Below are 25823 nucleotides of genomic sequence, written 5' to 3' on the forward strand. Positions count from 1 at the left end.
GGGGGGGGGGGGGGGGGGGGGGGGGGGGGGGGGGGGGGGGGTGGAGACCTGAGGCAGGAGATGGCTTCGACTGGAGCTATAGGAAACCTGAAGGGATGGGAGCAAAGGGCCTCCTCATCTCCTCGCCGTCCCCCCAGCCCTGCTGCTCACTCCCCAACCCTACTCCGCGTCCCCACGGGCTCCCACTTCTCCCCCTCCCTCATTCCAGCTGCTCCCTATACCTATTTCCCTTTAGCTCCCCACTCCTGCACTCGGGGCTCCGAGCCCCCCTCCCCTTCTCTTTCCCCACGCAATCCCTAACCTGCCTCCTCCCCCAACCACGGTGAGATGCTCTCTCTTATCAGCCGATGCATGCCTCGCCTCTGCTCCCCCGGATAAGCCCCCAACTCCTCCTGCGCCAGATGGAGGGGGTCGCCTGGCACACCTTGCCCCCTTCCCCCCGCGGGTTCCCCTCCCAAGCAGCCTCCGCCCGCCCTCCCTCACCAGCGGCTGCATCTCCGAGTGCGCCGTGGGCACCTGGAACCGGTCGATCTCCTCCATCATGGTGCCGGGGGGATGGGGAGGGAGGGGACGAAGAACGTGGGCGGCGGCGGCGGCGCAGCTCCGGTGCAGGCGGGCGGGCGAGTGAAAGGCGCGGCCGGGAGGGCGAGTGAGCGAGGGAGGGAAGGTGGGATGGAGGAAGGGAGGAGGAAGGCGACGCCGGCCGGCCACGAGTGTGAGCAGAGAGCGCGGGCACCGCGGCCTCCTCACAGGGCAACGAGAGGAGCCGTCGTGCCCGGCCGCAGCCTCATCCCCCGCTCCCGCGCCTGATCCCGCTGGCTGCCTCCGCCGCGCCCGCTCCCCACCCCAGCTCGCCTCCTGTCAGCCAGCTCAGCCACTGCGGTGACTCGGCAACTCCACTTCCGGGTCCGGGACACCGCCCGCCCCGCCGGGCCGCATAATTCATGAAGGGGGCAGCACCCCACCGCCCCCCTCCCGCCTCCGCCGATCCAGGAGCACAGGGAGGGGGCTATCTCAGGCCATATTATTCATGAGGGGGCGGGGCCACTGATGCCCCGCCCCCGGATAATTCCCACCTCCCTCCCCAAGATGGGAGGGGGCGGTGTTGCCCGTGGATGACCGCTTCGGGGCAACTATAAGCGCCTGCGCCCGGGGTTCGGGTCCGTTGCCAAGGTAACGGCGTCAGGATCCAGCCCACTAGGTAGCTTTCTTTTCCCACACCAGCGAAGGACAAATGGGAAAGGGGAGAAAAAGAGAGAGGAAAAAAACTCAACTGCGGCAATGAATCCCACCCCCCCAACCTACGAATGGCCACGTGACAGACATGCCTCGAAGATGGGAGGAGGGGTCGCGGGGTTTCCGGTGCGTTGCCTGGGTAACGGATGTACACTTCCTGGACGCAGGGTTTAAGTCGGAATCCTAAACTTCCAGGAGCTACCTGTTAGGACCACGATGGCCCCGAAAACTACGTCCCGAAAACTGGTAAAACTCCTTTCATCAATCCTAATACGTCTACCCCTTTATTCCCATTTCTGAACTGAGCCTTCCCCAATGACCCTCCCCTGACCTTCGGCTGCCTCACCAGTGTCGGTCAACAAAAAATTATTGAATGCCTACCGTGTGCCCAGTACTGCTCTAAGTGGAGACATTACCCTCACTGCCTTTAACCCTGAACAGCTATTTAGGGAAATAGCAATGCAGGATGTAATATAATGAAGTATAAATTGGTAAAAACTATAAGTACTATTGAAAATGAAAGGAGAAAGATCCATGTGGGCAACAGAAATAAGAGGAGGCTTCCTGGGAAATCTGTAACTGTAGTTCCTCATTTATTAAGTGTTACTTGGAACAGGGGAGTCAGTACTGCTGAGCTGTGAGAACAGATTATTAAGAAAAAAAAGAGGTCACACCTCTGGGCAAGTTGGTCCCTAAAATGACCCTTACACTGTGACTGTACAGCTGAGAGTGTTGATAATGCATATATTATATTTGTGTTCCTTGATGGTGTTTGTGTTCCTGGGGAAAGTCTTATAGATTGCACTTTACTGTAAGATGCTTAGGGCTTTGGCATAGCAAGGTCATTAACAACTGCCTCTTTGAAAACACCTTCTGAGTCCCTCCCTTTTCTCCACCATATTAGTTTAGTGGCAGAAGAATCCTGACAAATGATCCCCAGCTGATATTTCGTTTTAACAGCCTCCAACGTATTTCATTCACCATCCCCAATGTAAATTCTTAAAATGCATCTCTCTCTATTCCCATACCTCCTATTTATCCGTACTTCACTTTTCCTAAGTCTCTTTTCATTTGTCTCACACTCTGGACTGTCTTCTTAAATTAAGTGTCTACTCAGTAAAAAGCTCACACTGTGCCACTCAAGTCACTGTCTCATCTTTTGTCCTATTTTATGGGAGTTCTAGGAATCACCCTATTGGGTCAGATCCATAATCCAATTAAACTAAATGTTCTGTTGCCAGCAGCAGCATCAAGCAGTTCTGAAGAATACGTTAGATATTCTTATATGAATGATAGAGCCCAAGTGGTTCCTTTCTGTCCAAATAATTTAAAAATTTTTTAACATTCCCTTTGTGTCCCATACCTTTATCTAATGAATTACATAATTTTATGTAAAGTTGAATAAATGGTGAAATGTATATGAAATGTTCTGAAAACTGTATAGTACTATATAAATCCGAGTTATAAAAATTTTCAAAATGATGATGATATTTGTCCTAACATTACCCATCTCAAATTTCAAAGAGAGGTCTCTCTCATCCTAGAATTTGTGTTTGATTAATAGTCTCAAGTAGAAAAGAGCTGCAGAATCATGAAATCTTGGAGTTGGAAAGGGGCCTCAGAGGCCATGTTGGGTAACCTATACTTGAACAAGGCATCACTGCCAAATGGTTGTACAGGCATTGCTTGAAGATATCCAGTGAAGAGGAATATACTACATCCTGGGACAGCCCATTTGACTTTTGGATAACTTTGTTAGGAAGTTTTTCCTCATGTCAAGCCTAAATTAGCCTTTTTTGTAACTTACACCTTATTCTGCCTTCTGGAGTCAAGTAGCGGTCTTAATTTCTCTTCCATGCCATAGCCCTTCTGTGAAGATGGCACAAAAAGAGGTTATGAGGGAGCCACCTTCAAAGTTCTCATTCTTAAACAGCAATAAAAATTCAGAGGAAAAAGCAAAACTTCTAGATAGGCTTAAAAGAACGTTTTAAAAATCAGTCAGGGAATGACCAAGCTTAAGAAGAGTCCCAAAACAATGAAAAATCAAATGGGTTAAAAGAAAGAAAAAATACCAGGAGAAAAGTACATAGAAATTCAGTTACATCAGAAAACTAGAATCTTATCCAGATATAATAAAATGAATGAATGAATGAAACATATATTGAACACTATATGCCAAGCATTATGCTAAGTGGTAGGGATACAAATAGAAAAAATGAGACAGTCCCTGCTCTTAAGGATCTTACACACTAATTGGCAGAGATAGTACATATAAAAGAGTTCAATTGTAGGGTAGATAACAATGTCCAGGGTTTCTGAAAGTGATGGCAAGGTTCAGAGGACTTTAGGATGCTGTTTCAAGGTATATCATAAGGTTTGGTGTTCCTCTATCTCAACAAAAGGATTGTACATGGTAGTTCTTAGCCCATCCCATGGGTATGAACATTTATGTCACTCTTCTTGCATGGCCATTCTGATGAGTTCTGGGCATCTCTTACATTCTAGTTGAAGATGATTGGGATGGTAAGGGATGCTGAAGGAATTAAATGAGAAAAAAAATTTTAAAAAGAAAAAGTATTGGAAATAAAGAGTGAACTGAACCTAACTAAAGAATCTCAGGACAAAATGTTGAGACTGAAAAATTTGGAAATACCTCTGGAGAATATACATATTACACTGGATTCAATGAAAAGTAAAATTATTTTTACTAGAGGCTAGACTAGCAGAAAAAAAGAGTGGAAGCAAAAACAAAACAAAACAAAACCCCAAACCAGAAAATTACTCAACTGGAAAAATGTTTAGAGGACGTAGCAAGGAAAAGAAATTTAAGACATCAAACTTCCAGACAACTGTGAAGGAAAGGATAGGGTGTAAGAGCATAAAAGAAAATTTTCTCATCAATATTGGCATGAGAAACATTGCAAATAGCTCAAGTTCAGAGAATGCCAACAGGGAATTCCATATTCATGTAGCTGACTCTCCTTTCTCCAGTTCCTCAGTAGAATGTAAGCTCTTTGAGGGAAGGAGCTGTTTGATTTTTATCTTTTTATCCACAGTACTTTTCACAACTAATAAATGCTTAGTAAATGTTTATCGAATTAAAACCCTCCTGTACATTTTACTTGTTATTCTCTGCAACTTCGCAAAATCTGTTATCTTTCCTGTAGTGTAATGATCAGAACTACACATGATATTCCAGGGTATATTGCTCTTCATGATTTTACTTTAAGGATTGGGTAATATTTTCTACTTTTGGTCCCTTTCTGATGATGCATAAGTCTGACAACCCCAGGGACTGACAACCTCAGGGATCTACAATAATTTCCTTCCCCCTTTCTTGACCCCCTCCCCATAGTAAATCCCTCAATACCTTTTCTAATGTATGTTTTTCTTTCTTTGTCTCTTTAAAAAACAGGACAAAAAGTCAACTTAGTCTTGAGTCCAAGTCTTACTGCCATTCATATTCACTTGCTTATATCCCCACTATTGCTGTATTGTCTATCCCTCCCTATCTTCTCCCCTTTGGATTGTAAACTTTCTTAGTATGGGGACTTTGGTATTTTCCAGCTCCCTCCCTCCATCTTTGTCTCTTCAACACAATGCTTAATACAAAACATGTTTTTAATTAAAATTCACCAGATTGTCCCTTTGAGACACTGCCACATTTTGATTCAGTGAATATTTATTAAGCACCTGTATGTACAAGATACTGTGCCAGATGGGGGTGGGCAATATTGAGGATCTGTGATTTCATCAATGTATTTATTTTCTCTCCCCTTCCCTCATTTAAAAGAAAGCTAAAACCCTTATGTTAAATATTGATAGTCAAGCAAAATCCAATGTTATCTATGTCCAAAAGTGTATGTCTTACTCTACATCTTTAATCCATCGCCTTTGTCAGTAGATGAGTAGCATAATCAGTCCTCAAATCCTGATTAGTTATTGCATTGATAAGAGTTCTTAAGTTTATCAGATTTGTCTTATAATTTTTTTATCATATGAATTGTTCTCCTGTTTCTGCTCAATTCATTCTGCATCAGTTTATACAAATCTTCCCTGAACATTTTTTCATGTGGCTATTGGATGGTTTGGATTTTTTATCCCTTAAGAGGTACTTGTTCCTATCTTTTCATCATCATTCAATATTCAATGTAAGTGAAATGGATGAATATTTACAAAAATACAAATTGCCCAGATTAACAGAAGAAGAAACAGAATACTTAAATAACCTCATCTTAGAAAATGAGATTGAACAGGCCCATAGTTGAACTTCTAAGGAAAAATCCCCAGGGCAGATAGATTCACAAGTGAATTCTACCAAACATTTAAAGAATAATTAATTCCAGTACTATATATATATTATTTGTTAAAATAGGCAAATAAGGAGTCTTATGATATAAATATAACACAGATACCTAAACCAGGAAGAGTGAAAACAGAGAAAGAAAATTATAGACCAGTTTCCCTAATGAACATTGATGCAAATTTTTAAATAAAATACTAGCAAGGAGATTATAGCAACACATCACAAGAATCATACACTACAACCAGATGGGATCTATACAAGGAATACAGGACTGGCTCAATATTAGGAAATCTATAGGCATAATATAAACCATATCAATAACAACACAAACAGAAGTCATATGATTATCTCAATAGATGCAGAAAAAAACTTTTTGACAAAATACAACACCGATTTCTATTAAAAAAAAAACCCCCACTAGAAAGCATAGGAACAAATTGCTTTCCTTACGATGATCAGTATTGTCTCTCTAAAACCATCAGCAAGCATTATCTGCAATGGGGATAAGCTAGAAGCCTTTCCAATAAGATCAGGGGCGAAGCAAGGTCGCCCATTATCACTAATATAGTGTACTTGAAATGCTAGCTATAGCAATAAGAGAAGAAAAAGAATAGTTAGGGAGGAAACTCTTGGAAGATGATATCATGAAATACTCAAAGAATCCTAGAGACTCAACTAAAAACTAATTGAAATAATTAACAACTTTAGCAAAGTTTCAGGATATAAAATAAACCCATATAAATCATCAACCAATTCTATGTATTACCAACAAAATCCAGCAGCAAAAGATAGAAAGGGAAATTCCATTTAAAATAATGGTAGACAATATAAAATTCTTAGGAATATACCTGCCAAGAAAACCCAGAAACTATATGAATACAATTACAAAACACTTTTTTACACAAAGTCAGATCTAAACAAGTGGAAAAACATTAATTACTCATGGGTAGACCAGACCATTGTAATGAAAATGATAATTCTACCTAAATTAATTTACTTATTCAGTGCCATACCAATCAAACTACCAACAAATTATTTTTTGGAGCTAGAAGAAATCATAAGAAATTCATCTAGAAGAACAAAAGATCAGTATATCAAAGGAATTGTTTTTAACGTGAAGGGAAGTCGCCTACCCATACCAGGTCTTAAACTGTTTTATAAAGGGTTAATGATCAAAACAATCTGGTACTGGCTAAGAAATAAAGTTATGAATTAGTGGAATAGATTATCATTAGTGGAAAAATTAGTGGAATACATTGTAGTAAACAGCCATAGTAATCTAATGTTTGATAAACCCAGAGATCCAAGCTTTTGGGACAGGAACTCACTATTTGACAAAAATTGCTGGGAAATGTAGAAAACAGTTTGGAAGAAACCAGCTATAGACCAACATTTCATGCCATATACCAAGATAAGATGAAAATGGGGACATGATTTAGACATAAAAGGTGATACCATGGGCAAATTAGTGGAGTATGGAATTGTTTACCTCTAAGATCTATAGATAAGGGAAGAATTTATGACCAAATGAGATAGAGAGCATTATGAGATATAAATGGATAATTTTTATTATATTAAATTTATTTTTTTGCAGAAACAAAACCAATGCAGCCAAGATTAGAAAGAAAGTAGAAAGCTGGGGAAAATATTTTTATAGCAAATATCACTGATAAAAGCCCCATTTTTCAAATATATAGAGAACTGAATTGAATTTGTAGGAATACAAATCATTCCTCAGTTACTAAATGGTCAAGGGATATGAACAGGCAGCTTTCAGAAGAAGAAATCAAAGCTATCTATAGTCATATGAGAAATGCTCTAAATCACTATTGATTAGAGAAATACAAATTAAAACAATTCCAGGGTACTGTCTTATAAATTTGAGATTGGCTAACATGACAGAAAAGGAAAATGATAAATGTTGGAGCAGATATGAGAAAGTTGGGACACCAATGCATTGTTGGTAGAGTTGTGAATTGATCCCACCATTCTAGAGAGCAATTCTGAACTGTGCCCAAAGGGCTATAAAACTATGCATACCCTTTGACCCATCAATACCACTAGTAGGTCTGCATCCCAAAGAGGCAAAAAAAATAAAAAGGGAAAAGGACCTCTTTGTACAAGAATATGTATGTGTATACAAATACATACATATATATCAGCTCTTTTTGTGATGGCAATAAATTGGAAATAGAGGGAATGTCCATCAATTGGAGATTGGTTGAACAGGTTGTGGTATATGATTTTGAATGGGATATAATTGTACTATAAAAAATGATGAGCAGGCTGATTTCAGAAAAAACTGAAAAGATTTACATGAACTGATGTATAGGGAAGCAAGAAGAACCAGGAGAACATTGTACACAGTAATAGTAATATTGTATAATGATCATCTGTGAATGACTTAGCTATTTTGAACAATACAGCGATCCAAGACAATCCTAAAGGATTCAGGATGAAAAATGCTATCTGCCTTCAAAGAAAGAACTGATGAATTCTGAGTGCAGATTGAAGCATGCTGTTTTTCCTTTTCTTTGTGTATGTGTATGTGTGTGTGTGTTGGGGGGGGGCTGTTTGGGAGGGTCTATATTTTCTTTCATATTATGACTAATATGAAAGTGGTTTTTGCATTATTGAACATCTGTAACTGATATCAAATTGCTTACCATCTCAGGGAGAGAGGAGGGAAGGAAAGGAGAGAATTTGGAATTCAGGATTTTACAAAATAAATGTGAAAAATTGTTTTACATGCAACTGGGAAAAATAAAATATTATTATAGGAGTAGCACTTGAATAATTTGTGATCCTGATTGTGGCTCCTCAGTACTTGAATTCTTTCAGGCTGGCTGTTTGCAATACTTTTTATTTGACCAGGAAACTTTGGATTTTGGCTATAGTGTTCACTGGAGTTTTCATTTTGGGGTTTCATCTAGAGGGTAACTGGTAGATTGTTTCCATTTCCACCACATCCTCAGGTTCTAAGAAATCTGGATGGTTTCTTGAAATACAGTTTCTACTCTCTTTGTTTGGCCATGGCATTCAGATAATCCAATGCTTTTGAATTTTCCCCCATATCTGTTTTCCAGATCAGTTTTTCTTGCTGTGAGGTAACTTACATCAACCTCAGCATCAGTATCATCTTCTTTTTTGACTTTATTTTAATATTTTTGTTGCCTTATAGAGACATTGGGTTCTGTTTGGTTCATTCTAATTTTTAGGGAATTTATTGCTTCAGTAAGGCTTCCTACCTCTTATGCCAACCTGTTAATTCCCTTCCCTTCCTTTCCTTCCCTGTTCACAATCTGCTCTTACCTGAGTAATTTTTAAAAAGTATCTTGCTCTCGTAGTATGCCATTTCTACCTTTTAGGGATTTGTATAGGGTATTCATTCTTTCCTATTATATTTTTACCTGAGAATATTGACCTGAGGATACAGAGTAGCGGGAAAATAACGGGTAATACTTTCACCAAATAGCTCGTCAAACTTTGGTAGCTTGAAGGAAATACATTGCAGCATTCTGAAGCCTGTCTTCCTGCTGGACTCAGGAGAAAGCAAGACCAAAAGGAAACAATAGGGAACAATAGTAGAAACAGTAATGCATCAAAGTGAACTGAGGTATTTCCTGAAATTTGGGAGACATGAACCAAAATGAGATTTGGCTCTGCCTTCTCCTGTGGGAAGGTCAAAGACAAAATCTAATTATACATGGGGCCAATCCATATTTGAGGCAGTATTGTTATATCTATAATAACAAGCCAATAGGTTGGCATTTCTTTTAGCAGTCTGAGTCATATATTTATCTAGAGCTGGAAGAAATGGTAGAAATCTTGTGAATCCTGGCATTGGTACCCCTGTGTAACAGGGAGAAATATAATTATTCATGTTTTCCTGAGGGAAGAAGCTGACTGTGGACCAGGATAGCCAAGTTCAGTGGCTGAACTGATCTGATCTTTTGTTCCAGTGCTGATTTAACAAGCAAATCCATAAGGAAAGGGAGAAAATTTGCCAGAAAGCAGGAGAGAAATTCTTGTTAGGCAGAAAGTCTCTGAGCAAATGTAAATATCTTTATTCTGTTTCCTTCTGAGGTCTGACAAAGGGTCCATTGACTTACAGGTATGTTAAACTATATTGGGCATGTCAAATTACTAAAATCTATGCTTACTTTGGTGTTTCCAAGAAAGAAAATATCCAGCCTTGTTGGCAAATAGTTTATAAATTGGCATTCCTAGGGGTCCACGTTGCAATAAAATAGACAAAAAAGCTAGATTTTCCCTTCCTTTAGCCTGGTCTCCAAGCAGTACTACCACATACTGTATTTCTAACAATCATTTACTATGGAAATAGCTGACATTCACAAAGTGGAGCTAGCAGGAGATTACAAAAGTGTTTTACTAAAATGCCAACCTCAATGCCTTTCACCAGCTGCTTTGCCTTCCTCCCCAAAGTTCTCCTTTCCCCCTTTTCTCTCTGCAGTCTTCTAGTTTGGTTGATATTTCTCCAAATGAAATTATAGTCTTTTGTGCTTTGCACAGAGAAAGGAATATGGCAAATACTCTGTGTTGGAAGATTAGAATGAGCTTAGTGGGATGAGGAGGCTCTTCAGATTTGCTTCTGAGGTGCAGCTGGGTGGCATCAAGTGAGGAAGATGTTTTTAGGGAAGAAAAACTTCATGAAAAAAATTCTGGGCTGCACATGACTGTGGGTGCAGTTAACCTCTCTGACAAGATGTAGGAAACTAGAAACTGATTAGAAATTTGAAAGAGTCTTTGAGAGGACATATGCTATGTGTGGAGTGTGGGATTTGGAGTCACAGGGCCTCGGTTCAAATCCAAACCTTGCTGTCTATATAGCCCTAGGAAAGTCACAGTTTATCTGGATCTGAGGTTATTTCCTCATCTTTTAAAATGTGGAGCTTGGATTAGGTGACCTTGTCTCCACAGAAGATCTCCTGCCACACTGACATTGAACCATGAACTCTTCGAGTCTGACCATCCAAACTGTCATGAATCCATCTGATTGTATTATTGCCTAATCCATCTCTTTCCACCATTTCATCACTCACATAAGAGTGATAACTTTTTTTTTTTTTATTTAAACAATCGGGGTAAAGTAACTTGCTCAAGGTTACACGGCCAGTTATTTCTGGGTGTGGAGAGTGATAACTTTATCAAAAGTTAGGTAAGACTGGGGTGACTAGGTGATGCAGTCAATAGAGCACTGGCCCTGGAGTCAGGAGGACCTGAATTCAAATCTGGCCTCAGACACTTAACACAAAATAGCCATGTGACCTTGGGCAAGTCACTTAACCCCAATTGTCCTACCTTCCCCCTCAGAAAGGCAAAAAAAAAAAGTTAGGTAAGATCTAGACAAACTATATTCATAGCATTCTTCTCATCTATGAGTTTAGTAATCCTCAAAAAATAGGAAATTGTTAGCCTGTTCTTAATAAAACCATTTTGCGTCTTTGTAGTAATTGATTCCCTGAATGAACTTTCATCATTGTGAATGTTCATCTGGGTAGTGCAGTTGATAGAATGTCAGGTTTGGAGTCAGGAAGACCTGAGTTCAAATCCAGCTTCAGATATTTTACTAACTGTGTGATCTTGTGTAAGTTACTTAACCTCTGTTTGCCTCAATTTACCCCTTCTGTAAAGTGGGGATAATAATCATACTTACTCCCCAGGGTTGTTGTGCTGATAAGATGAGATAATAAGTATAAAACATTAACAGTGCCTGACACATAGTAGGCGCTTAATAAATGTTAGCTATTAGCAAAATCTTTAATGGTCTGTTCTAGAATTTTTTCAGGAGTTGAAGTCAAGCTCATTGGCCTACATAGCTATAGGATCTATCTCTTTTCTTTTCTGACAATTGGGACTCTGCTCTTTGCCAGTCTTGTGAATGCCTCTCCAGTTTTCCATGATTTTTCAGATATCACTGACTGACTGAGCAATCACCTCTGACAATCCTATAAGGACCCAAGGATGTTCATCTGGACTAGATGATTTGAATTTATTAAAGGTAGCTAGGTGGGAGCCAAGATGGCAGCATAGAAGCAGGAAAACTCCATGAGCTCCCCCCATAACCACCTCAAATACCTATAAAATATTACTCTAAAAAAGTTTAGAGCTACAAAACCCACAAAGTGACAGAGAGAAACAAATCTCCCTCTGAAGGCAGCCCGGCAGGCCTACAGAAAGGGTCCATTGCAGCATGCTGGGAGCCGAGCCCAGCCTACGTGACCTCGTGGTTTTAGCCCCAGGGTGGCCCAGACCAACAGTGACTGGAACAGATTTCAGTAGAATGGATCACCAGCAGCTATGGTGGTTTCCAGAATTATCAACTCATAAATTCCAAAGTAAAAGGTCAGTGTGGAACTCTGTTAGAACTTTGGGGGACAGAGGAGCATGGTCTGGCCCCTGCCCCCAGGGTAAGAATTGGTGGGACAAGGCAGCTGTGCAGCCACCATCACATGGCTGCTTCAGAACTTCCGGCCTGCAGATTGCAGGGGGACCAAGTAACCATTCAGAGGGTAATTGTTCTTGCTTTAACCTGCTTGGATCTGGATCACTGTCTGGGGTGGAGGTCCTGGGGTGTGTGGCCAGTGGGCCAGAGCTTGTGGGGGCTGCAGAGAGGGAACCCAACAAATACCTCCAGCAGCTGTGAAAACCACAGTGATCTGGGATAAAGCTCTCCTCTCTGGAAGCAGAGTTCTACTGTGGCAAAAAGCTCAAAAGTCAAGTAATTGAGTGGCAAAGCATGAGGAAGCAAAGGAAGCAAAACAAGCACAGCAATCCAACTTTGGATTCTTTTTTTGGGGACAAAAAGGATCAAAGCATGGAATGGAAGGAAGACAACAAAGTCAGAACTTCTACACCAAAAGCTTCCAAGAAAAATATGAATTGGTTACAGGCCATGGAGGAGCTCAAGAAGGATTTTGAAAATCAAGTAAGAGAGGTGGATGAAAAATTGGGAAGAGAAATGAGAATGATGCAAGAAAATCATGAAAAGAGAGTCAACAACCTGACTGAAGAAAATAACACCTTAAAATATAGACTAACTCAAATGGCAAAAAAGGCCCAAAAAGCCAACGAGGAGAAGAATTCCTTAAAAAGCCTAATTTGCAAGATGGAAAAAGAATTTCAAAAGCTCACTGAAAAGAATAATTCCTTCAGAATTAGACTGGAGGGGAGGAGCCAAGATGGTAGCATAGAAGCAGGAAGACTCCCTGTGCTCCCCCCATAACCACCTCAATACCTACAAAAAATGACTCTAAACAAACTTTAGGGCTACAGAACCCACAAAGTGACAGAGAGAAACAAACTGTCCACTGAAGACAGCCTGGTAGACTGGCAAGAAGGGTTGATCACAACATGCTGGGAGCCCAGTCCAGACCTGTGTGAGTCCAGGGTTTTAGCCCTAGGGCAGCCTGACCAGCCACCAACTGGAGGGACTCTGGGAGAGTGCATCAGCAGCAGCTGTGGCAGTTTCTAGAATTATCAACCCATAAATGCCAAAGACAAAGTGAGAGGTTAGTGGACTATGGGAATAGGGGATCTGAGAGTGCAGTCTGGCCTCTACCCCTGGGAGGAAGAAGTGGCTAAGGTGTGATGGCTGCCATCACATGACTGCTTCAGAGCTCCTGGCCTGCAGATTGTAGGGGGAACCAAGCAACCAGTCTGAGGTTTAATTTCTCTTGCTTTAACCTGCTTGGATCTGGATTGCTGTCTAGGGTGGAGGACCTGGGGTGTGTGACCAGGTGCCAGAGCCGGTGGAAGCTTATGAGAGGGCACCCAACTAATAGCTCCAGCACCTGTGAAAACCCCAGTGATCTGGGACAAAGCTCTCCTCTCTGGAAGCAGATTTCTACAGTGGCAAAAAGCTCAAAAGTCAAGTAATTGAGTGGCAACATGAGCAAACAAAGGAAGCAAAGCAAACAGAGCAATCCAACATTAGACTCCTATTTGGGGGACAAAAAGGATCAAAGCATGGAACAGGAGGAAGACAGTGAAGTGAGAAATCCTGCACCAAAAAATTCCAAGAAAAATATGAGTTTGATACAGGCTGTAGAGGAGCTTAAGAAGGGTTTTGAAAACCAAATAAGAGAAGTGGAGGAAAAATTGGGAAGAGAAATGAGAATGATGGAAGAAAATTGTGAAATGAGAGTCAACAGCCGGACTGAAGAAAATAACACCTTAAAAATCAGACTAACTCAAATGGCAAAAGAGGCTCAAAAAGCCAATGAGGAGAATAATATCTTAAAGAGCCAAATTTTCCAGATGGAAAAAAAATCTCAAAAGCTCACTGAAGAGAATGATTCCTTCAGAATTAGATTGGAGCAAATGGAAGCTAATGACTTTATGAGAAATCAAGATACTATTAAACAGATCCAAACAAATGAAAAAATAGAAGGCAATGTGAAATATCTCATTGGAAAAACCACTGACCTGGAAAATAGGTCCAGGAGAGATAATTTAAAAATTATTGGACTACCTGAAAACCATGATAAAAAAAAAACAAACCCTAGAAATCATCCTTCAAGAAATCCTCAAGGAAAACTGCCCTGATGTTTTAGAACCAGAGGGCAAAACAGAAGCTGAAAGAATCCACTAAGGTATTAGATGGAGGTATTAGATGGGTGCCCTCTCTGAGGTCTCCACATGCTCTGGCAAGCTGAACATACACCCCAGGACCTCCACCCTAGACTGCAATCCAGATCCAAGAAGGTTAAAGCGAGAGCGATTGCCCCTCAGACTGGTGCTTGGTCCCCCTACACTCTGCAGGCCAGGAGCTGAAGCTGCCATATGGTGCTGGCTGGCTGTGCCGGCGTCTCAGCGGCTTCTCTCCCCGGGGGCAAACGTCATGCACTCCCACTTACTGGGTCCCAAAGTCCAGACTGCACTGACCTCTCACTTTGTCCTTTGCATCTATGTGTTGATAAATCTGGAAACGGCCACAGCTTCTGCTGATCTGGACTCCAGTTGGGGCTTGGCTTGGCTCCCAGAGCACTGCGCTGGCCAATTCCTGCTGGCCTGCTGGGCTGTCCTCAGGGGGAGGTTAGCTTCTCTGTGTCATTTTGTGGGTTCTGCAGCTCCAGTTTGTTTAGAGTCCCCTTTTTACATGGATTTGGGAGGGTGGAAGCTGGAGCAGTGGAGAGGTCCTGCTTCTATTCCACCATCTTGACTCTGTCCCTGCACTGATCACCTCTTGAAAAAGATTCCAAAAAGAAAACTCCTAGAAATATTATAGCCAGGTTCTAGAGTTCACAGATCAAGGAGAAAATATTACAAGCAGCTAAGAAGAAACAATTTGAAGACTGTGGAAACACAATCAGGATAACACAAGATCTAGCAGCTTCTACATTAAGGCATCAAAGGGCTTGGAATATGATATTCTGGAGGTCAAAGGAGCTAGGATTAAAACCAAGAATCACATACCCAGCAAAACTGAGTATAATATTCCAGGGGAAAATATGGTCATTCAATGAAATAGAGGACTTTCAAGCATTCTTGATGAAAAAGCCAGAGTTGAATAGAAAATTTGACATTCAAATACAAGAAGCATGAGAATGTGAACAGGGAAAAGAAATCATAAGGAACTTATCAAAGTTGAACTATTTACATTCCTACATGGAAAAATTATAATTGTAACTTATGAAACTTTTCTCAGTATGAGGATAGTTTAAGGGAATGTAAATATATATATATATGTATACATACATATGTGTCTATATAGGAGGGTATATGGGAGTTTGAATACATATGTGAGTGTTTGTATATTTGTGTACAGTTATACATAGATAGAAGGCACAGGATCAATTGAATAGGAAGGGATGATATTTAAAAAAAATTGAGGGGAGAGAGGAATATAATGAGAGGAGGTAGGGAGAGACAGAATAGGGTAAATTATCTCATAAAAGAGGCAAGGGAAAACTGTTACAATGGAGGGGGAAAACAGGAAGGCAAAAGGGAATGGGTCAACCTTACTCTCACTGAATTTGACTTAAGGAGGGAATAACATATACACTAAATTGGGTATCTTACCCTACAGGAAAGTAGGGGGGAAGGGGACAAGAGGGAGGGTGATAGAAGGGAGGGCAGATTGGAGGGGGAGGGTAGTTAGAAGCATACACTTTTGAAAAGGAACAGGGTCAAAGTAGAAAATAGAACAAGTGGGGGGTGGGAGAGGATGGGGGGGAATATAGTCAGTCTTTCAAAATATATCCAGTATGAAATGTTTTGTGTAACTACACATGTACAACCTATATTGAATTGCTTATTTTCCCAGTAAGGGTGGGTGGCGAGGGAAGAAGGGAAAGAATCTTTAATTCAAAGTTTTAATATCAAACGTTTATAAAATTATTATTATTATTTTACATGCAACTGGGAAATAAGATATACAGGCACTGGGGTATGGAGATCCATCTTGCCCTACTGGAAATTCAGAGGGGAATGGGGGTGGATATAGGAGAGAGCAGATTGGGGGAGGGGATATTCGGTGGGATCACTGTTTTGGGGTGGTGGGTAGGGGAAAGTTGGGGAGAAAATTTGTAACTCAAAATCTTGTGGAAATGAATATTGTAAACTACAAATAAACATAAAATTTTAAAAATAAAATAAAGGTAGCTAGGTACTTTCTTATTCTCTCCTTTTCTTGGGTGTAAACTCCCCATTTCTCATTTTTGTCCTGTCATTTTCATAATAAGGCCACTCTCTTTTAGCAGAAAAAAGGCAGTTCCATCTCATGCTGAGCTTTCATATTCCTTATGCTTTAAAATCTGTTTTCCCTAAATCTTAGGTTCATGTTAGCTTATGCCCAGATTTCTTCTCCTTCCCTATCACAAATTCTATATTGGGATGACCACTTTCACCCCAAGCCTCCCATTATTTTTACTTAACAACTATGTCTTCCTTTATCAGTGAGAATCATTTCCAGAATAGAATTTCCCCTTATTGGTTCCACTATCTTTTGACAGATGAAATTATCACTAAGTCAAATAAAAATGTCATTATCTGTACCAGACCAAACAATGATCAAGAAATCCAAAGAGAAACAAATGGTCCAGAATATCAAGGGAATTAATGAAAAGAAATGCTAGGGAAGGTAGACTAGCTGTACCAGATTTCAATCTATATTATAAAGCAGCAGTCATCAAAAATACTTGGTACTGGCTGAGGAATAGAGTAGTGGATCAATGGAATAGATTGGGCACATGAGACTCAGCAGTCAATGACTATAGTAATCTATTATTTGATAAACCCAAAGACCCCGGTTTTTGGGATAAGAACTCACTATTTGACAAAAACTGCTGGGAAAACTGGAATATAGTATGGCAGAAACTGGGCATAGACCATTATCTAACACCATATACCAAAATCAAGTCTAAATGGGCACATGATCTAGGTATAAAGGCTGATACTGTCGGCAGTCTTGGAAAGCAAGGAATAGCTTACCTGTCAGATTTGTGGAGAGGGGAAGACTTTATGACCAAACAAGAATTAGAGAGCATTATAAAATGCAAAATGGATAATTTTGATTACATTAAATTGAAAAGCTTCTGTACAAACAAAGCCAATATAACCAAGATTAAGAGGAAAGTGGCAAATTGGGAAAGAATTTTTACAACCTATGTCTCATCTGATAAAGGACTCATTTCTAAAATATACAGAGAATTGAGTAAAATCTATAAGAATACAAGTCATTCCCCAGTTGATAAATGGTCAAAGGATATAAACAGGCACTTTTCAGAGGAAGAAATTAAAGATATCTATAAGCATATGAAAAAATGCTCTAAATCACTATCGATTAGAGAAATGCAAATCAAAACAACTCTGAGGTACCACATCTCACCAGTCAGATTGGCTAAGATGACAAAACAGGAAAATGACAAATGCTGGAGAGGATGTGGAAAATTTGGAACACTAATGCATTGCTGGTGAAGTTGTGAACTGATACAACCATTCTGGAGAGCAATCTGGAATTATGCCCAAAGGGCTATAAATAATTTCATACCCTTTGACCCAGCAATACCACTTCTAGGGTTGTATCCCAAAGAGATCATAAAAGTGGGAGGAAGACCCATATGTACAAAAATATTTATAGCAGCTCTTTTTGTGGTGGCAAAGAATTGGAAATTAAGGGGATGCCTATCATTTGAATGGCTGAACAAGTTGTGGTATATGAATATAATGGAATACTATTGTGCTATAAGAACTGAGGAACAGACAGACTTCATATTTACCTGGACAAGCTTATGCAAACTGATGCTGAGTGAGAAGAGTAGAACCAGGAGAAATTTGTACACAATTACAGACACAACGGATGTTTGACGACCAACTTTGATAGACTGGACTCTTCTCAGCAATGCAGGGTTATAAGTCAACCCCAAAAGACTCATGATGGAGAGAGATGTCTACATCTAGAGAAAGAACTGAGTTTGAATCCAGATTGAAGCAAACTACCTGATCTTTTTCTTTTTCTCATTTGGTTTTGTTTCCTCTTTGCCATTCTTCATTCCATCTGATACAGTCCTTCTTTATAACCTGACTAATGTCTAATGCGAAAGTATTTGCAGATCCTATACTTGATTGTATGCCATCATGGGGTGGGGGGAAGGAGAGGGAGGGAGAGAAAATTTGAAACTCAGGCAATTGTGGAACTGAATCTTGTATACTAAAAGTAAACAAATTAATAAAGACCAAAAAAATTAAAAAAAAATCCAATGAGAAACTATAGTAACTGACTTCTTCCACCCTAGAACATCCAAAAGAGTCAGCCAGAAGCTCCTGAGCAATAGGATAGCACAGTCACAAGCATAGCACAGGCAATGCTAATGCAAACAAAAAAAGTCAACAGGCCCTCAGTAACTCTAGAAGGAGCCAGAAACACATGTAACCCTGCAAGGCTCTTCATTCAGAGGCCAAAGGAGTGGAGGGTTCTCCTGCCCCCAAAGCCCCAGAATGGTCAAAATGCCACAAGATTGGATGGTGGAAGCCACATGTAACAGAAGCAACTTGTGTTTGTGTTGTGATACCTGAGACATCAAGGTCCTCCCTAGCGCCCTGTCTTGAAAGACCTTGGGAGGCCCTGAAAATTCCGTGTTCTGAACCCAAAGATCCAGGGAGGTCTAATGCTGGGAGGAAGAAGTTAGGACAGGAAGCCAAATGACCTGGGGGTAGTACTTAGCTCTGGAATGAAGCTGTGCTTGAAGAACTAAGGCTAGAGAAATGAGTAAACCAAAGAAGACACCAAGCATTATAAGGAATTGCTGTAGTTCCAGAGATCCCCCCAAATTCAACCTAGAAGAAGAGAATAACACCATAATTGCAAGCAGAGATTCAAAGGGGAAAAAATGGATTTTACAAAAGGACTTCATGAAGACCTGGAACAAATGAAGCAAAAGATTTAAAAAAGAAATGAAAGTTCCTGAGGAAAAAATTCTAAGGAGAATAAATAGCTTAGAGCAGAAAATTGTGAAGCTTATCCAAGTAATAGAGTCCCAGAAAATTACACTAGATCAAGCAGAAATATTAGCACTAAAACAAAAGATTGGGAAGGAAAAAAAAGAAAATGTAATGCAATTAAAAAAAAAACCTGACCACAAAAATAGGCCAAGGAAAGATAATTTCATAATCTTGGACTACCTAAAAACCATGATTTTTAGAAAACCTGGGTGCTATACTTTAAGAAATCATAAACGATGGATACTCAGATTTATTAGAATCTGAAGGTAAAGCTAGAAATAATCCACTAAACATCTCCTGAAAGAAAACCTCAAAGGGAAAAGTTCCAAGAATGGTCATAGCCAAAATCCAGTGCTTCCCTGTTGAAGAAAAAGATACTTCAAGCATCTGGAAAGAAAGAGTTCAAGTATCAAGGAACTACAGTCAGAATTACTGAAGACCTAGCAGCTTTTACTCTGAACAAGAGAAGAATATTCTCATTCAATTCAATATTCAATATAATATTCCAAAAGGTGAAAGATATGTGTTTGCAAACAAGAATAACTTAATACAAGTTTGAATATACTCCCACAGTGGAAAAAAAATGGATTTGTAACAGAATAGATGACTTTCAAGCATTCCCACTGAAAATATCAGAGTTGAGTAGGAAATTTGAACTACAAACACAAGAGTCTAGAGAAAACTAGAAAGGTAAATTTGTTTGAGCCTTTGAAAGGGAGTAAATGATGGTGCAGTAATAATGTTCTATTGGTGGAGAAGAAACAAGTGGAATGTCAGTGTCAGTGCCTTCAAAGGGTATTGAGGGAGCTAAATTTAGAAAAAAAATTAAGGACCTGGGGGTGGATTGATTCTCTACCTAATATTTTTAAAAAAGGAAAGAGAAGGGTAAATTAAGGCATGACCACTATGTACATATGTTTTGCTTTTCTGTCTGTTTATTAGAAGGGTTTTCCCCTGTTTTTAATGGGAAGTAGGGGGAGGCTGGAGCAAGCAATAATTATGCCAAGAAAAAAGACCACTAAAACACTTTTTTTTAATGCACAGAAAATAACAAAGAATTTCAGAAGGAAGCCGAGACAGAAAGTGTCTGGCAGCAAGGTAGATACAGTTCTGAACTTGGAGTCAGGAAGGCTTGAATTCAAACCCTGCCTCAAGACACTTAGTAGCTATGCTATCCTGGGCAAGACACTTGTCCTTAGTTTCCCCCCCTGTAAAATGAGGATATTAATAGCACCTATCCCACAGAGCTCTTGTAAGGATTAAGTAGAATAACATGTAAGGTGCTTTGCAACCCTTAAAGCGCTATAGCAATGGTAATTGTTATTATATACCTTTTTTTTAAAAAGCAGGCTGTATAAGATGAAAATCAGGGTTGCATCTACAATCCTTTCTTTTTGTTCTTCTTAGTGTATGAAAATAATTTTTCAGAGTGTTCAAGTTCAAAATTTGAATTAGAAAGAATGACAAGTTGGGGGGGGAGGGAATATTTTTAACTGCTTTCTTTTCCTCTGCTAGGAAGCCCTGAGGTTGTTTTATGTATGTGGGACATACATATGGAGAGCATACACACACACACACACACACACATAACATATATATGGAGATCAAGGAAGCTGGTTTTTTTTTAATCATTAACTGGGGAGACTGGCTTAGATGACCTCCGGATCTGATCATCAGTCTATGACTTTCTAATTCTGTTTATTATCTGACTTATTCTATCATTCTGCTAATTTTCTGACTTTCTAAATTCAGGTCTGAAGTTAGGAAAACTCATCTTCTTGAGTTCAAATCTGGCTTCAGAAACTTGCTGGCTGTGTGACCCTGGACAAACCACTTAACCCTGTTTGCCTTAGTTTCCTCATCTCTAAAAGAGGTGGAGAAGGAAATGTCAAACCACTCTAGTGTCTTTGCCAAAAAACAAAACAAAACCCAAATGGAGTCATAAAGAGTCAGACAGGACAAAACTTTTTTTTTTTTTGCCTTTTGGAGGGCAATTGGGGTTAAGTAACTTGCCCACGTTTTTTTTTTTGTGTGTGTGGGTGTTAAGTGTCTGAGGCCGGAACCAAACTCGGGTCCTCCTGACTCCACGACTGGTACTTTACTCACTGCGCAACCTAGACAGGACAAAACTTACTGAAAACCTGGACATGAAAATCCTGACTTTGAAATAAGATAAATTTGGAACTGATTATGTGCATTACAAAATCATTTACCACAGGGTTTGTTTATGTAAAGAGAAGATATTCCTGTAGTAGCCCTTAATAAATGTTTGTTGAGAGAACAAATTTTCTGCATTAGCTATTCAGGGTGCTCTCCATGGATGAACCACCAGATGGCAGTCCAAGCCCTTAGCTACCAGTTTGAGTAAACTGCACAGGTTTGAGTAGTACCTAGCTATTCTTAGGCCTAAATCATTTTGCACATAGGTAGATAGAAATGATCTGGGTATTACAAGTCCAAGCCTTTCCTTTTAGTGTTTCCAACTAAGTTTCTGTCTAGGGATATGAATAACCCTAATAACTTAGCTTTCTCATGGTTCAGCCCCTATACTTTGATCTCCAACATCACATGACTAAAAAAAGATTACTTGGTTCTATATAGAGTACCTTTTAATCAAGTAGAAGTGAAATGAACAGAATGCAGAATTAGAAGTCCTGAACAGCAGGGCTTCTCCTAGACAGAATTCGAAATCTCAACTACCCACCCCCATACTTTGGGCTCAAAGGCAAGAGGGTATCAGACAGTCTGATTTGCCTTCTTACTCTCTGACTAGACTGGTATTGACTTTCACTAACTACTGGGCAGCTAGGTGATACAATGTATGGAGCATCAGGCCTGGAGTCAGGAAGACTCATATTCCTGAGTTGAAATTTGGCTTCAGACACTTACTAGCTGTGTGACCCTGGGCAAGTCACTTTACCCTGTTTGTCTCAGTTTCCTCATCTGTAAAATGAGCTGGAGAAGGAAATGATGGACCACTATAGTATCTCTTCCAAGAAAACCCAAAATGAGGTCACATTTACTCACTTTTAAAATAACAGAACAATAACAACCACTCATTGCCTTCGTGGGCTTTCCTGCCTCCTCCTGGCTAGACAAAGTTTTGCTGGTTACTTCATAGGCTAGACCTGAGGGGATGAGCTGTCTTGAACTCTTACTGTGGGTCTCTAAGTGTTTTTTCAACTATCTTGATCTAGTATACTTTTCTGGTGTTGCCTCTGGCCTGAAATGAAGGGGTCCCCAACTATACTCAGGACTCAAGCTGGAAGTTCAGTTGCCGTGGAGTTTTCAACCTCCCATGTCTTTCCCATAAAGCACAAGCCTCTCTTTTCGACATTAACGTGGCCTCTATTTATGTTAAACCCCTGAAGCTACTGAGATACACACCATGCCTTCTCTTCAGCACCTTCAAGTTGAGGATGATGCTGATAACCAATGTTTGGGGCAGCTAGGTGGTGCAGGAGGTCAAGAAGACCTAATTCAAATCCAGTCTGGGCAAGGCACTTACTCTGTTTACCTCAGTTTCTTCATCTGTAAAATGGGGATAATAACAGCACCTATTGCTCAGGGTTGTTGTAAGGATCAGATGAGTTAATGTCTGTAAAGTGCTCCGGACAATACCTGGCATGTAGCAGGTGTTGTATCAGTGCTAGCTATTATGTGAAGCTGATGAAGGGCCGCTGAAACCAGGTGCTACAGTTGCACAGACTCGCCATTGTAGATACAATGTGACTCAGTTCACAAACATTTCAAACTTAGATCCAGGTTCTGAGGGACCTCCTGGCAGTTCCTCAAATAAGAAAATCCCTTTCTTGACTCAGCATTTTCCCTTACTATCCTTCCTGCCTGCAATTACTTCCTCATCTCCACCAGGTCTCCAAGTTCCTGCTCAAATCTCACCTTCTACAGGATGCCTTTCTCAGCCTTGATTATCTCCAATTTATCGTGTCTGCATCTTGTTTGTATACAGTTGTTTGCATGTTATCTCCCCCATTAGTCTATGAACTCCTTGAGAGCAGGGACTGTCTTTTGCCTTTCTTTGTATGCCTAGCACTTAGCACAGTGCCTGGCACCAAAAAGATGCTCACTAAATGTTTATTGACTGACTATGTGATGTGCATTTACATTCAGCAAGGTATATTAGACTTTAATAAGAAATATGTGGGAAGAGGTAGATAATTTCTCCATCTTTCAAAGAATGGTTGTCAGCTGTCTTACTTAAGTGCAAGAATTCACATCCCTGAAAAATTCAGATGAAATTGCCAAGTCTTTGTCTTAGAACTGTTATTATGGGCAGCTAGGTGGTTCAGTGAATAGAGCACCAGCCCTGGAGTCAGGAGGACCTGAGTTCAAATGCGGCCTCAGGCACTTAACACAAAACTAGCCTTGTGACCTTGGGCAAGTCACTTAGCCTCAATTGTCCTACCTTCCCCCTCCAAAAAAAAAGTGTTATTATTTTAGAGGTTACTTCATCTCCATGCCTCTGTTTTCAGAAAGGCATTTTGTGTTTTCCTGTCATATGTCCTGATTTTACATTTTGTTGGTCTTATCATTTTGGGGATTGGGGTGGGGCAGAATGGGAGGTAGGGTGGAGCTGGGGATGAGTAGGAAATCCTACTATGTAAATATGTTTGATTCTAGGATCTGGAAGCATATACCAAAACCATGAGGTTTGAAATACAGTCAATGTAGCTGTAGGACAGATTTGGATGTTAATTACTATTCTTTCAGAACTTAAGTACATTTGACCTTTTTTTAAAAAAATGCAGAAATTGAAATTAGTAAGGCATTTAGTTTCAAAGCTCAGCTTAATGGGAATATACTTATGAATTTAAAAGAAAAAAAAGAGAAAAGTGAAATGCCAAACAGTGTCAAGAGGCTCAGGATTTGATGGTATACAAGCCTATGGTTCTCCATTATTTCAGAAGCAGCTGAATTATACTAGAACAATTTTGAAATTTGTGCTGCTGCACCAAATACCAGCCTAGACTCCTCAGGGAGAATCTCTGTCACTGAGCCACTGCTTGGAACATATGCACAAATATCACAAACATTAGGGGAATAATGACAGTTTCGGGTTTTTAAGTATCATGGACTTATAGAATTTAAATGCTGTAACTTAATATGATTTCAGTATGCATTCATATCTAATCCCTTTGTCCTGCCTTCTCCTAGGCCATCACCTCTGTTCTGGCTTCACTTTTCATTCTTTATGATCTTTTACAATTATAGCATTTCAATAATATGCTTTTCTCCACCCTTGAGTCCCCCCTCTCCCAACCCCTTACTACAGTCTTCCCTTGTTCCCTCCCTGCAAGTCAATCCTTGACCTTGGATATTCCTCACTGTCCCATCTCTCTGCTTCTACTCTCTAACATCAGAGGGGTGCTAGAGGAAGTCACGAAACAGCCTTAACTAGGTCCACTACAAAGTTATGCTTTTTAACCTCAACTGGGCCCTCACTACAGTACAAAAATCCTTCTATTCATCTCTTGCCTTCTTATTACACACCATTATGGTAGCTATTCAAAACCTTCTCAAACCCAGCCTCCCTCGCCCCCTTCTTTCCAAGCCATCCAGCTGATTATCTCTCACCTTTCAAAATCTCTGTCCTTCCTGTCTTTCCAAATTCACTTCAGACTGTTGCTTTTTTCTTTTTCCAGGCCAGACCACTCACTGTTCCCCAATCTGAGTGTTGTTCATGCTGACTGCATACCTGGAAAGGACTCTTTCCATCCTCTCTACCTATTGAAATTTTCCTCCTTTGATGGAAAACTGAATGGCTCCCACTACCTAGTGGTGGTGACTGAAAAGCCTGTCCCAAAGTGACCCCACGCCCACAGTTATTTGATTTTACACATCCTATGTGTTTTCCAAATTGTTCTATATACACATTTCATTTCCTTGCTAAAATGAGATCTTTTTTTATTGAGATTAGAGATTGTGTTGTTTTTTGTCTTTGTATCCCTAAAACCTACTTTTGTGAACATAACAGGAACTTAATGTTTGTCGAATTTCCAACTTGTGAATTTTTTATTGCCTTTCTCCACAACTGAAACATGTTCAAATAGAGACTTATTATACTGTTCACCCCCTAGCAGATAAAGGTTTCAGGTTTTACATCAGGTGAAAAGAAAATAATGTATAGTAGGTAGAAGAACCCTAGACTAGGACTCACAAGACCGGGTTCTAATCCTGTATCTTTCATTTACTGGCTGTGTAACCTTAGGCAAGGCACAGCCTCTCTGTACTTCAATGCCCTCATCTATAAAATGAAGATGATGGCTGTTGACCTCTCATGTTCCCAATAGCTAATAATAAAAGCCAACATTTATACAGTGCTTTATAATATGCAAAGTAGTTTACATGTATTATCTGCATTACAAACCTATAAGGTAAGTACTACAGGTATTATTATCTCTACTTTAAAGACCCAGAGAGGTCATGTGGTCTTGCCCAGTTAAGTGTTAGAGATGGAATTGAAACCAACATAAAAATAGCTAACATTTATATAAGTGCTTTAAGGTTTGCAAAGCACTTTATAAATATTGCTTCATTTCATACAACAACTCTGTAATGCAGGTACTATTATTATCTTCACCGAGGCAGACAAAGGTTTAAGAGACTTGTTCAGGAGCACACAACTAGTAATTGTCCAAGGCAGGATTTGAAGCTACTCCAGATTCCAAGTCTAGCACCTATCCCATTACACCTTGCTGCATCTCATCATCTCTAAAAGTTACCCTGTGGAGGTTTAGGGATCCTTGCCTGGTTGTCTTCTGTAGCCAATGAACACATTATTGCTGAGGGGTTTGCT

At 40.1% G+C, this 25823-nt stretch overlaps 2 protein-coding genes across 4 annotated transcripts in view; one reads left to right on the top strand and one right to left on the bottom strand.

Annotated features, from left to right (window-relative positions):
* Positions 1 to 759, bottom strand: part of FAM219A (family with sequence similarity 219 member A) — a 102677-nt gene extending 101918 nt beyond the window's left edge. Inside the window, exon 1 of one of the 3 annotated variants that reach the window (XM_069101917.1) lies at positions 484 to 759. In XM_069101917.1, the coding sequence (XP_068958018.1) occupies positions 484 to 543 (60 nt within the window). In that variant the 5' untranslated portion in view covers positions 544 to 759. The remainder of the gene's footprint in view (positions 1 to 483) is intronic. The other 2 variants (XM_069101918.1, XM_069101916.1) reach the window with 2 other exon arrangements.
* Positions 760 to 1001: 242 nt separating this feature from the next.
* The window catches only part of DNAI1 (dynein axonemal intermediate chain 1), a 265252-nt gene continuing 240430 nt past the window's right edge, over positions 1002 to 25823 (top strand). The window contains exon 1 of the mRNA XM_069101915.1: positions 1002 to 1482. Within this exon, the coding sequence (XP_068958016.1) occupies positions 1453 to 1482 (30 nt within the window). The 5' untranslated portion in view covers positions 1002 to 1452. The remainder of the gene's footprint in view (positions 1483 to 25823) is intronic.

The sequence above is a fragment of the Petaurus breviceps genome, unplaced genomic scaffold, assembly GCF_028583685.1.
Source record: "Petaurus breviceps papuanus isolate PSGF00001 unplaced genomic scaffold, PetGlider_PUasm1.0 520, whole genome shotgun sequence".
Taxonomy (NCBI): domain Eukaryota; kingdom Metazoa; phylum Chordata; class Mammalia; order Diprotodontia; family Petauridae; genus Petaurus; species Petaurus breviceps.